The following is a 13,052-nucleotide window of genomic DNA, read 5'->3' on the forward strand; positions in this document are numbered from 1 at the left end:
TAATGAATTATTTTGTGAAAAGCGACTGGATTTTCTGTGAGATGTTGAAGACATTTGGCCATTTATTCTAAACTGATGATACAGATGATGATATAAAGATCTTACTGATCAGCAATGTATATTGATAACTCATAACTCACAAATCGTTCAGTCTGGAATATTACTAAAATAGTATTTGTTAGCTGAGAGCAAACAAATATTGATCATTCTGTATTACAACATTTTTAAATACAACATAGTATTTAAATCTTACTTACTTACACCTTTCTCAATTTATCACTACTAACGACTATATTGATGCAATTTAAAGGGCTTTCCAGAAACGTTTTCTTGAAAATATGATCAGACTAAAAAAAAGGCAAGATATACACAAAAAGACATAAAACATCATTTCATATGACCACTGCACAGATGATGCACAGATAAATAAATTAAAGGAATGCCATGAAATAAAAATAAAACAAGGCAAGACAATGTCAGATATGGTGAATAGATACAGAAATAATCCAAATAGCATGAAATCAAATGTAGTCATTTGGCTGAGGAGGTGGAAGAGTGTTCAGAAGAGTACTAAAAGTTGAAAATAACTTTTGAGCATCAGTGGCGATACTGACTTTGTCCTGGTAGTATGTGGTCTGAGCGTTTTTTCGGGGGGGTTTTCTCGAACGTTCAGGTGAGGAAACTGTAAACTGAATTAGGTAGTGTAAAGGAGTGACAGTCAGATCTGCTGTGGAGCAGTTGTGTGTCAACACTAGGTCCAGTGTTTTACCTGATTTATGTGTGGGGGTATGCAGGCCTGTTTTAGGTCAGTATAGGTAGTATGCTCCTTGGCAAATGTCTATATGTGGGCAGTTGTAAGTGGGCATTATGGACAACATTAATGTTGTTGCTGGATTTCGATATACTATATAATGCACCTTAGTTAGGCAGTAAGATTAACAAGTATTTTTTATCCTGTTTGTCCCATTGAGTTTTTGGTGTTTAATTTGTAATAATATACTGGATAAATGTTTATGGGTACGAATTCAAGATTCAAGTAAAATTTGAGTTGTCTTTAATTTAGATACCAAGATACCATTATATACAGAGGTGACTGAATTATATTCACCAAACAGTTCAAACAGATCGTGTGTAACTTTGCAGGTTAATTGCATCCTGTGCACATTATGTGTGTTTGAATATTCAAGTAGCAAATCATCTTTTCTTCTTTTCTTACTTTGTCTCCATCACAGCTTCTTCAGTAACTGGAAAGAATGGGTAGTTGATCCAGCAGAACATTTTTATTATGTGTGGCTACAGGTTATGATCTTTCCCATTTTCTACAACTGGGTGATTATCATCTTGAGGTAAATGCATGGAATTGTATCAGTTTAATGTCAGTCCAATTGTCATGCCCCTTTGTTGTTTCCCCCTGAATTCTGTCTGTTTATCCCTGCCCTTCTCTGTTTGTGGGTGTGTCTCCTTTCAATACACCATTGGTTTCACAACAAGCTCCCTGCTCTACACACCTGGGCCCTGTACTACAAAGGAAGCTCAACAGACCCCGGCCTTGTTTCTGTAAACTGGACTTGACTAAATCAAAACCCCACAATCAGGCTTAATCGGTATCATGGTGCTGCTAATCAACACAGTTTGCTAGTGCCACTTTTCTTTATGTGGTGACATGCACATTACCATAAAAGGGGGTGTGTCTGCAAAGAAGAGCCTATAGGCACAAGTAGGAGCGGTCACTTATCGTACCATATGTAATTCATGTCAGAGGAGTGTGTAATGTCCTATCTTCTATGATTCTATGTGAAGTGCACTGAGCCATCCATGACAAATGCACTTTAAATAAAGCGGGATTTGATTAGACTTAATTTGCAAAATAGAAGTTGTCATCAGGGTCTGATATCTTACTGTAGCTTAACGATCAAAAATCACCTATGATCAATACCTTAGACTTATTATTATAATTATTAATCATAATTTTTGCAATCCCAGCAGTGTGAAACTCACAAAGCAACAAACAAAGCAGGTAAGAAGCTCACATAAATACTGTCTGCTTTCTGCCGGTTATCTGCAGCATTGGTAAAAAATATCCTCAAGCAAATTTTGCCGGTATCTAAATATCCTTGACCCAAGGGGATCCTGCAAAAACGGTGACGCTATTTTCCAAACAAGGTAATTGGTCAAGAGGCAGTGCTTTATGTTTCTGCCTGCCTAAGCTACAACATATGCTGACTTGACCAGACTTGCCATGGCACATGAGTTACCATGGCCACAGGGTGCAAAAGTGTCAGAGTCAGAAGTGAGTCAGCTTTGTGACATCAAAAAATCAGTCCTGCGCTCCAGTTTATTTATCTATTTATTTATTTTTACTGGATATTTTTATTGAATAAAGCATTTGACATGACAATGAGTATGCCGTTATTAAACAGTTTGGAAATAGTTTTTATACACAGAGGGGAAGAAAGGAAAACAAAATAGAACTAGGATATGTGATACACATGTGAATCAGGTGAAAAACAAAATGGTGACAAAGCACATCCAGTTATGATGACATGACATCTGTGCTTCAGTTTAGCTGAACAACCACTTAAGCTTGCTTCTCATTAGTTCCCACAGTATTTAATCAGCCTTTTCCTTTGTTTCCTTGTTTCAAACATCCCTGTTTGTTTTGCTTACGTGTTTATTCAAATTTGCTCCCTTCTAGTACAGTGGCTAAATTGACACCCAAGTCAAATTTTTCAAAGAAAATATATTTTTTACCAACGCAACTGATTATCGGCAAAGGGCAAACAGTATTTATGTGAGCTTCTTACTTGCTTTATAGTGAATTTGACACTGCCATAATTGCAACTGAAACAATAATGATGATGAATAATGCTTTGTCTTAAGTATTGATTATAGGTGATATTTGACAACAAGATACAGCAATGACACTGAAGGCGAATGAAGTCAGATCCAACCCAGCTTTTCTGCATTTGACATGACACTATACATGGAATTCACTACACATTCACAAGCTCCTCTGACGTGAAATGTGTATACCACATGTGATCATTCCTTCTTGTTTCTATAGACTTGTTCCTGCTCGTCTCCTTTTTTGGGAGCCCACATGTCTCCACATTAAGAAGGCAGACATTATCACCCTACACATTACATAACATTACGAGCATTTGGCAGACGTTTTTATCCAAAGCGACTTACATTACATTACCACCCTACGCAGAGGGGGGAGCAATTGAGGGTTCGGTGCCTTGCTCAGGGGCACCTTGGTAGGGACTCGAACCGGGACTCGAACCAGCGACCCTCCAGTTCCCAAGCGGAAGCTCTACCCACTGAGCTACTGCCTCTCTACACAAACAAGACCAAGGCTTGTTGAGCTTCCCTCATCTTTCTCTATATCCCACTGTTTTCCTAGCAGCTGTTTTATTATGTGGTTACGTAATAAAACTGCCGCCCCATCCTCATTTGAGCAATGTCTGTAAATGAGTCCACAATGCATTCAGCATCTATGACACAAATCTTGATAAGTTATTATGAAAACTGATAATATGAAATCACCTTATTGTGTATCCCTAGGACGTGCTTCAACACCATTGCATTGAGCTACCTTGCTGTATGGCTCACATTGGACTATCTCTGTGACCTTTTGTATGTGGCTGACATGATCATCAGAGCTCGCACTGGTAAAAATTGTGTGTGTGTGTGTGTGTGAGACAGAGAGATTCAGTTAAAATTTCCTGTTCGGCATATGTGCTAATGTTGCAAATTTTTCTCCACAGTCAGATGGTGGGTTTCCAGTAGTAAATGTGGAACTAAGTTTTGATCAGAACTTTGGAACTAAGTTTTGATCTGGGCCAAATAATTGTGAAAAATTCCTATCACTGCCAATTCAATACCGGACTTTTTTAGTTAAATGCTTACCCAGGGCCGTCAAACTGTCGGTACAGGGCTTCCTTTTTGTAGGTTTGTAGATTTTCCTGATCATGCGAGTGGTCAATTGATATCATGTGACATCAAAATGTTGCACTCGCTTCTTCTTTCTATTTTTTGTGTGATATTTGTGATGAATAGCATAATGTTCAAATAGTTCAATTATAGCAAGTTCAGGCTACATGACCATAACCCTAAAAATGTACAACCTTTGAGTATTTGTAGGATTTCGTCCATTTCTGCTCAGAGGATCAAGAAGTCATATTCTTCAGACGTAGCTAAATGTCTTGGTACTCATAAATAGAAAATAAATAAACACAATTTTCTCTGAAATGAGTTAAAACTAACAAAAGTAATTAGTATCCACCATTCTTTATTCTATATTAAATAGAACTGACTGCCATGTCTTGCCATGTTGTCTAGTTCATGTTCAGTGTTTAATGTCTCGTCCTCGTCTCACGTTTTGTTAAGTCACCGTCACTCATGTGTTGTGTCGTCTTGCACTTCCTGTTTGTACCTTCCCTCTCGTTCCAGGTCAGTTCACTTCCTGCCTTTGTGTGATTTCCCGCTTCTGTGATTGTCTGCCCCGCCCTTGATTGTTGTCACCTGTGTGTCCTTACCTCATGTGTAAGTAGTCCATGTCTCCCCTTGTCCTATTACGTCTTGTTTTTGGCCTCATGTATGTTTTTGTAAAGTCTAATGATTTTGTGTAAAGGATATTTTTGTTATTTGAACCCCTTAGTGAGTCGTGCATTTGGATCCTGCGCCTTTTGTGCCATGGCACCCTGACACTGACACTTTGCTTTCGGTTTTGACCAAAATTCAATATATCATAAAAAAATCATGAAATGCGGAAGGTGTTTATAAACTAGAAGCTTCTTTCCGCAGCTCTCTTAACTGACCACAGCAACAAAGCAATTTCCTACATCTTTACCGTTTATATCGTTTATGCCATGATGTCAATAAACGATAATAGAAAAAGCCTCTGCTACTGGTGCAACCACTGCATTTATTTGCTGGCTTAAAATGCACATGCATTTGAAAGCTTTGTTTACTGTTTTTGAGTGCTCCTGTGGTTACTAATTCAGGTCTCAGACACTCCTAGTTCACATCCACTAAGTGTGACTCATTTGGATGAAACTACCCACACTCTGCACTTGTACCCTAAAGCACAGACTTTCCTGAGTGTACATGACGCGCTCCCTCAGAGTCAGCACATTGGGACATGGATTGTCCACGGGACCTTAGTCAACCTCCCTGGGCATGGCCGTGTGACTTGTCTGTGTCTGTGATGTTGTGATTTAGGAGGTAAAAGCCTGGAGTATTTCATGTTTGAGAGAGGACGGATTGGCCATGGGAGGGCACTGCATAAAACTGATGTTGCAATTATGCTGCTGTCAGGTCAAACAATGTAGTTAAAATACTACAAGGTAGTAACTACGACGTAAACTACCTTACTGAAATGGCTAAATAACTTTTTGATTCCTGGATGGGACAGAATTCTTTTTTAATCGAGGGCAGGTCTAATGGAAGGTATCAGATGTAGTCAGATCAAACAACTAAATTCAACTGCAGTAGCGAGGGACCATGGTGAGAAAGAGGAGAAAAAAAAATCACAAGAATGGTATGTATTCAGTTGGCCAGCATAAATAAGGCCCTGTAGAGAGAATGCTACTTTGCCCTCTGCCTCTAATAAGAGCCACAAATACATGTGTGTAAGGCAGAAAGGGAGAGATAGAAGGGGTGGTAGTGAGCTGTTTCTACACTAAGCGGCGCTCTTGCTCCATTACATAAAAACATTTTGTTTCCTCCCACAGTCCAAACACACATTTTAGTCAAAGTTGAAACTGCACCCCGATAGGTAAATGAGTTTTTCTGTGTGTGCGCAGGATAGCAGGGAATGTGTCGAGTACGTGTGCATTTGTCGACATCCAAGTTATGTGCATGATGATCTATGTGGTTGTCTTCTGTTATTGAAGTCAAGTCAAGGCTAAAGATTATGAGGGAGACTCAACAGTATGTCTGTGTGTGCCACTGCTCCTGCTTCACCTAATGCATGTTAAATTTGAGCTTTTACATGTGTACCTACATACCAGTTATGTGCAGCACTGAGCTGTTATGCTTGCAACTATGTCATAGTCGCCCCCCAAAATAGGAAGCGTTATTAATTATAACGCTATAATTCCCCCCCCGCACCTCCTGTCCTGTCCTTAGCAGGTTCAGGCATACAGGATAACAGTATGCCTGTCATATGAGCTGCTTTCAGGAGGTGCAATAGATATGAGAGAAAAACTAAAATAACAATAACAAAAACAACAACAACAACAACAACCAAAAACTGCAGTCTCTGAAGAAACTGTGTGGGTGATTGCTGTTTGCATATCGTTAAAAGTGTGACCTAAAAGTGTGACCTGAAAAGTTCAATGACATTTCTAGGTAAAGGTTTAAAGATAGGAAAATAGGTGAAAGATGAGGTTTGAAGACAGTTTGAAGATTTTCTCTAGTTATAGTTGATAGTCAAGTGGGTAAATGAAATTTCAGGTTTTTTTGTTCAATATTCTTATTGAAGGAAGCATTCGACATGAAAATACATGCACTTATGAGACACAGACGTGACTGTGACGTGGCAACAGAAAGAGAAAAATAAATATTGATTGGGAACTAGGAAATGTGATACACACGTGGACAAAATGCATAAGGAGACAGTGCTAATGGCCTATACCAGGAGTGGCTAACCAGTCCAGCTCAAAGAGCCACAACAAAACCCAACAATATTTCGAAGAGGCGCACTGTTACCAGACTATCAATGGCATGAAATAGTTCAACATGGCAAAAGAGCCATAAAGAAGAGGTGACGGAGAATAAATCAAAATATAGGAGAGCAAGGTGGCGGTAAAATGACCTCTCTCTCTCAAAAAAAAAATAAAAAACATAACCCTGACAACACATAACTGATGGGAAAAGAACCAGATTCAAGAGACAATTGTTTGAGATTGTGTGTGTTGTGAGAATAAAAAGATAAGTATCAACCCACATGGGGGAAGTGCTTAAAGATGATCTAATAAAGAATGTTCAAACTATAAACAAAAAGCGCAGTGTGCCAGCAAGGCACAACGAGGAGCTGCCCAGTGACTGACAGAGAGAGAGGACAGGAAGAGCGTGAGCGAGAGACTGGCCCAACCCTTAATCAGCATTAACAGCACCAGCATGACATGGCCTGTAGGGGAGACAGAGAGACAATAGCGCAGCTAAAACGTCCGGTGTTCATCTTCACGTTTTGATCTAGCTTTACTCTTTACTGCCTCCGTTGCGATTCTGTCAGTACCTAATGCTAGTCTGGCTAGTAACACTCCGAGACTGCGTGTGCACATTAGAATGTTTCATGTTTGGGACATTAACGTTACTTTTTCTGTTCGGCTCCCAAACCGTGGTCGAGGAGCAAAGGGGAGATGTTTCCTCCAAGTTGATGCTCAGTAACTTCGGGGTTAATGCCCTCACCTTTTCCAGCAGCAGCAGCAGATTAACGCACGGGAACCTCGGTCCTTCTTGGGAAGTTGGCAGCTTTATTTTGTCACACATCTTCATACTGTAACCTGTAACCGTAACATTCATTACCTAACTCTCTACGTACCACTCTCTTTCGCTCGTCCAGACACACAGAGGCGCGAATCCTGCGTCTCTCTTCTCAAAGGAGCCATGTGCTCTTATAACGTTACTTAAAGACATCCCTCAAGATCACGTGATGACGAAATATATATGAACGAAAAATAAAATCGGACAGCTTTTTGTCTGTATTACCAAACATAACATATGCATTTTAGATTCTGTACACCAAGAAAAATCTGTGAGCACTCGAGCTGGGGCCAAGTTGCACGTCAGCCAGAAAAGAGGTGTGTGTGGCTTGCGAGCGCGGTTTCCTACTACATCCAATGACATGCAGCTAAGTTGAATCGGAATTTCTAAATTGCCCTTAGGTGTGAATTGGAGTGTGACTGATTTGTCTGTCTGCTTATATGTTTGCACTGCGATAGGCTGGCGACCTATCAAGGGTGCACCCTGCCTCTTGCCCAAAGACCGCTGGGATAGGCTCCAGCAGCACCACGACCTAAGACTTTAAGTGGACATGGAGAATGAAGGAATGAATAATCCTTGTCCTTTGCCTTTCCAGGTTACTTGGAACAGGGAATCCTGATCAAGGATCAAACTCAACTGAGGGAGTTCTATCTGCACTCATCTCATTTTATAAGGGACCTTGCTTCCCTGATGCCCACTGACCTCTTCTACTTTGTCTTTGGCATCCACACACCACTGGTGAGGATTAACCGCCTCCTTCGCACAGCACGACTCAATGAGGCCCTGGATCGCATGGAGACACGAACTTCATACCCGAACACCTTCCGCATCTCCAAACTCATGCTATACATCTTTGTGTTGATCCACTGGAATGCTTGTCTCTACTTCGCACTGTCCAGTTATATTGGCTTTGGATCTGATCGTTGGGTGTACCCCAACATCACCATTCCAGCGTTTGCCTCCATGCGTCGTCAGTACTTCTACTGCTTCTGGTTTTCTGCCCAGATTTTCACCACAGTGGGTGATACCCCCCTACCAAAAAGGGAAGAGGAGTATTTATTCATGATTGCAGACCTACTCATTGCTGTGCTAGTGTTTGCATCAATTGTGGGCAATGTTGGCAATGTAATCACCAACCTAAGAGACCGTGATAATGTCTTCTTCCCTAACCACGAACTGGTAAGTTGGAAAATAAGGTCAGATGAAACTAATAATACTGATACAACTATCATTATTATTTTTGTTGTTGTGGTCAGAAAAGTAACATATTTTGCTCTGTCAGGTGAAGGCCTACCTGCGTAGCCATCACATCACCAAGGAACTTCGACAACGTGTCAATAACTGGTATCAGCATCTTCACATCAACAAGAAGATTATGCGCGAGAATGAAATCCTGGGGCAGCTTCCTGTACACCTGAGGACAGAGATTGCTGTCAGCGTCCACCTCCCGACACTCTCCAAAGTCACAATCTTCCAGAATTGTGAGACCAGCCTGCTGGAGGAGCTAGTGCTCAAACTAACACCTCAGGTCAAAATGAGAGACAATGGGCACTGGGGAAAGCATTAAGCAATGCATTGACTCCAACAATAGTCAAAAACATGTCAGATATCACTTTTGTGTCATTAGACCAATTGGTGTTAAAATATTTATGATTTTATGAATAAATGAAAACATCACATGTGGTTCAGGGTCACGTAGTCATGTCAATATAGGAGCTTTGACTTGTAACCAGCTAACTTTGTTTACCATGAGACAGTTTTCCACTAGTTGTGAAGTGAATATATTTAAATAAAATTTCACTTGTTTTTTCACATTGTCTTTCATGTCTTTGTGTTGCAGGTGTACAGTCCAGGGGAGTATGTCTGTAAGAAAGGAGATGTGGGCCATGAGATGTACATCATCAAAGAGGGAAAACTTGCAGTTGTGGCTGACGATGGGGTTACAGAGTTTGCTGTGCTGAGTGAGGGGAATTTCTTTGGGGAAATTAGTATCCTCAACATTAAAGGTAAAATAAGTATTCAGTCCTCTTTATAAACATAGGTATACAGTCTTTTATTAAACAATGTTTTCTACCCAGACAGAAAACACAATTGTCACAGGTGACAGCAAGTAACAGTTTTGATTTTAATTTGAACAAGAAAATATTGAAAAATTGGTGATTTAGCCAACAGTGTGCATGCTAGGAAATAAAAGTAAGACCTTGGAGGAGAATTTGTCCGTTTTGGGAGTTTCTAAGATATTACCGACTTTAGATGATCATGGGTGAGTTTTCTGTAGCTCAGCTTGTTCTCCAGTGGAATCTATGCTTTTACCTGGAGTAGCCATCCTATGTCATTACTACGCATCAATGCACGTTTTGCAAATTGACGTATTTTCCTAATCGACTATGTTGAAGCGTCACCCCAGACCTACTTTGCAGAATCTTAAATATCTGGAAAGTCAAATCGGAAAGTCAAATCTCAGGAGATAAGGTTTAGTGTTAGGAATGGAATTTTGTTTTCATCAGACTTTTACAACTTCACGCAGGGGTTATTGACTAAATTATTGGTCTATAATGAATCCACACAATTGACAATTTAACAGGACCATAGGCAGTGGTCTAGAGAAATGTGAGAGTGATATGGTCAGATGAGTCATACTTCAGCATATTCTCCAAAAAGTGTGAGGGCATGTTGGGTGCACTGAAGGAGCATGGCCCAGGCCTGAAATCTAGACCCCTACAATGACCCGTTTTTTTCCTGCATGTTTTGATTCTACTGGTCCCCTTTGAGAAAAGGGTTAGCATTGAACTGATTTTCACAATCCGTACATTCAAACTTTGGAAAGAAACACTGGCTCCTACAGATAAACCGCAGAATGCATAAGGAAACCTGAACAATCAGATACATTTTCAGACAGTCTCCAAATTTCTGAAGCCCCTCCTTTGACGTGAAACACACGTGAAACAGTACCCCAACATTATAAATGTTCATTGCATTATGCAGAGCCACCTTAAACCTACTCTTAACAACTGTTTGTACAAGCACTTTTACTACACAGAGGATGAACAACGTATAATTGAAATTTTGTGTTAAGGCTGTTTCTTGACGGACGCAAAATGCAGACACAAACCACCAGACTTAAATTTATTGCAGTCACTCGAGAATAGAGGGAGAGTTGAATAGCTTGGTGACAATCCGTGTGGATGTTCTGATGCTGAGAGATTGAGTTGGTGGCAATAGTTAGCACAGGCAGGCAGAACAACAAAAAGGAGGACCGGCTGGAGAAGTGCAGGGGTAGCGGAGGAAACAGAGCATTGGGAGCTGGTGGAAAACTGCTGAGCAAGCAAAAGCAGATTACAACACAAAAGCACACAGGAAGTACTCACGAACACGAATGCAGCCAACACACAAATATTCATAAAGGTGATGGAATGATCTGGCAGAGATCAGAGGCATATCTTACATACAGTATGATCAGTAAAATGTTTTCAATATAACATATGAATCTGATGAAGAATAAAAGCATTGTCACAATACACTGGAATGAATAAGTCTCAATCTTCTCATCTGACAGTGGATCATCATCATGCTTAACAATATGTCAGTGTTTCATCGATGGGTAACATCATATGTTTAATCTTAATATTTTTCATCTAAGGTAACAAGTCGGGCAATCGTCGCACTGCCAACATTCGGAGCATTGGCCACTCCGACCTGTTCAGCCTATCCAAGGAGGACTTAACAGATGTGCTGTCCGAGTTCCCTGCAGCCAAAAGACTCCTTGAGGAAAAAGGCAGGCAGATTCTCACCAAGATGGGCATGTTGGAGGAAAGTGGGGAAGGAGACGGCATGGAAACAGAGAAAGTTGAAACAAAGCTCAATAGGCTGGAGAGCAACTTGGATAACCTACAAACAAAACTAGCGCGACTTATGGTGGAACTGGAGTCGAGCATTAGCAAGATGCAGGTCAGGGTGGAGCAGCTGGAGTTAGATGTGGCAGCTTTGGATATTCACCTGCCAGAACATAATGATGGGGAAGATGAAAAGAAAGAAAGAGAAGAGGAGAGAGTTGATGGGGTGGGACAAGAATGGGAAAGAGAGGAGGCAGAAGGAGAGGAGGAGGATGCGATAGAGCCAGAGGTAAAAGAACAAGGACAGGGAGAATATAGCAATGACGTGACCAAAGAGGGAGATGGAGAGAGTACTAAAAGTACAAAGGAGGATACAGAGAGATTGATGGAGAGAAATAAATGTGGGGTCGAGGAAGTCCATGACAAGGATATGACAAATGATGGAGAGAAAAATCAAGAGAGAGTTTATGACAGACCTGGGAAAGGTGATGGAGCTGAGATTAAGCCTGAAGATAACAATGAAGATGTTTAGTGGTGACAAAGAATCAGAGAGGAGAGAAAAGGCTAAAGCGGATTCAGACAAAAAAACAGGCGTAGAGCAATGAAGAGGGGGGAATGAATTAAAAGCAAAATATGTGAAATGGGTCAAATGTGGCCAATTACAAGTAGATAGTTGACTGTTGACTGAAGTCAGTACAGAAAATACAAACTTTCACATGTTTTCTGTGTTTATACATTTTCATCTGAAGATTATGGCATTTCATGCTGAACAGAAAGTGTGAAACACCATGCCAGATGATATTATTCATTTAGTTAGTTTCATAACTGAGAGATTTTGAGTACATTGAGAGACACCACTTAATCAACTCGAAAGTATTAAACCAATACTAATTTACCTATATTCCCAGGTCTGGACATCTCTTTTCCTTTGCTGCATAATCCATTGACTTTGGATAAGTAAAGCAAAAAGGTAGCCTTACCCACCAGTAAACTGAAGATAGAACCTACTGTACATACTGCTATGTCAATACACAGTGGCAATATGCAGAAATTAAATATTTTGGTATTGTTTTTTGGTATTTTGTGAAAATACCCCCCCCCCCCCCCCCCATAGATACAATAAAGATATAAAAATGTCATTTAGGGATTGGCTGTCATGTCTGAAGTGTCTGAACTTAACAATTTTGTGGCTAGATTTATCAACTTTTCAGACTATGCTGGTAAACAAAGCTCCATAAAACATATATTGTGGACCGTGTGTGACATAAGCAGTAGTGACGACTCAAGTCAACAGCCAGGCACAGGCAGCAGCAGCAATTATGGATGGCTGACTGCCGCAGGACACATCATATATGAGTTATGTTGCTTGCTGCAATTGATAGCACATATAATATACCTTTGTTATTAAATTGTATGTATAATTGTTGAGCAGTTAGGTGTATGTTAACCACAACCACTAATACACTGCTTCAAACTATAGTTGTTGAGAATGTGTAGTTTTACTAGTAAATAAGAAAAAAATGAATGAAAATGTAATTGCCCAATGATGTGAAATTGTGTAATAATTCAATGTGTTTTGTTTAAAAATAAAATTATTCAATGATAAAACAATCTATTGTGTTTATATCGCCATCATTTACAGCAATTGGTGGCATGAGATAAGTGCTTACAGCGCAATATGCTTGGATTGAATAAATGAATCCATCTCTCCAGCCTCGGTGTGGT

The 13,052-nt window shown here is 40.2% G+C and overlaps 1 protein-coding gene across 1 annotated transcript; it reads left to right on the forward strand.

Moving 5' to 3' along the window:
* Positions 1 to 1,287: 1,287 nt before the first annotated feature.
* Positions 1,288 to 12,613, forward strand: cnga4 (cyclic nucleotide gated channel subunit alpha 4). The gene is made up of 6 exons (XM_076156844.1): positions 1,288 to 1,346; positions 3,568 to 3,674; positions 8,090 to 8,673; positions 8,777 to 9,022; positions 9,335 to 9,500; positions 11,135 to 12,613. Exons 1-6 carry the CDS (start codon positions 1,303 to 1,305, stop codon positions 11,857 to 11,859), a joined length of 1,872 nt encoding a protein of 623 aa, XP_076012959.1. The 5' UTR covers positions 1,288 to 1,302; the 3' UTR covers positions 11,860 to 12,613.
* The last annotated feature ends 439 nt before the right edge of the window (positions 12,614 to 13,052 follow it).

Source organism: Genypterus blacodes, unplaced genomic scaffold (assembly GCF_046128005.1).
Source record: "Genypterus blacodes isolate CSIRO-AG114 ecotype Tasmania unplaced genomic scaffold, CSIRO-AGI_Gbla_v1 ptg000008l_1, whole genome shotgun sequence".
In the NCBI taxonomy this organism is placed as follows: Eukaryota; Metazoa; Chordata; class Actinopteri; order Ophidiiformes; family Ophidiidae; genus Genypterus; species Genypterus blacodes.

What these genes read in the sequence shown, in the direction of transcription:
- cnga4 (XM_076156844.1), top strand. Translation starts at nt 1,303, where the DNA reads ATGATCTTTCCCATTTTCTACAACTGGGTGATTATCATCTTGAG. An exon ending in TGGGTGATTATCATCTTGAG is followed by an intron (nt 1,347 to 3,567) that starts GTAAATGCATGG and finishes GTGTATCCCTAG; the next exon opens with GACGTGCTTCAACACCATTG. An exon ending in TAGTATCCTCAACATTAAAG is followed by an intron (nt 9,501 to 11,134) that starts GTAAAATAAGTA and finishes TTTTCATCTAAG; the next exon opens with GTAACAAGTCGGGCAATCGT.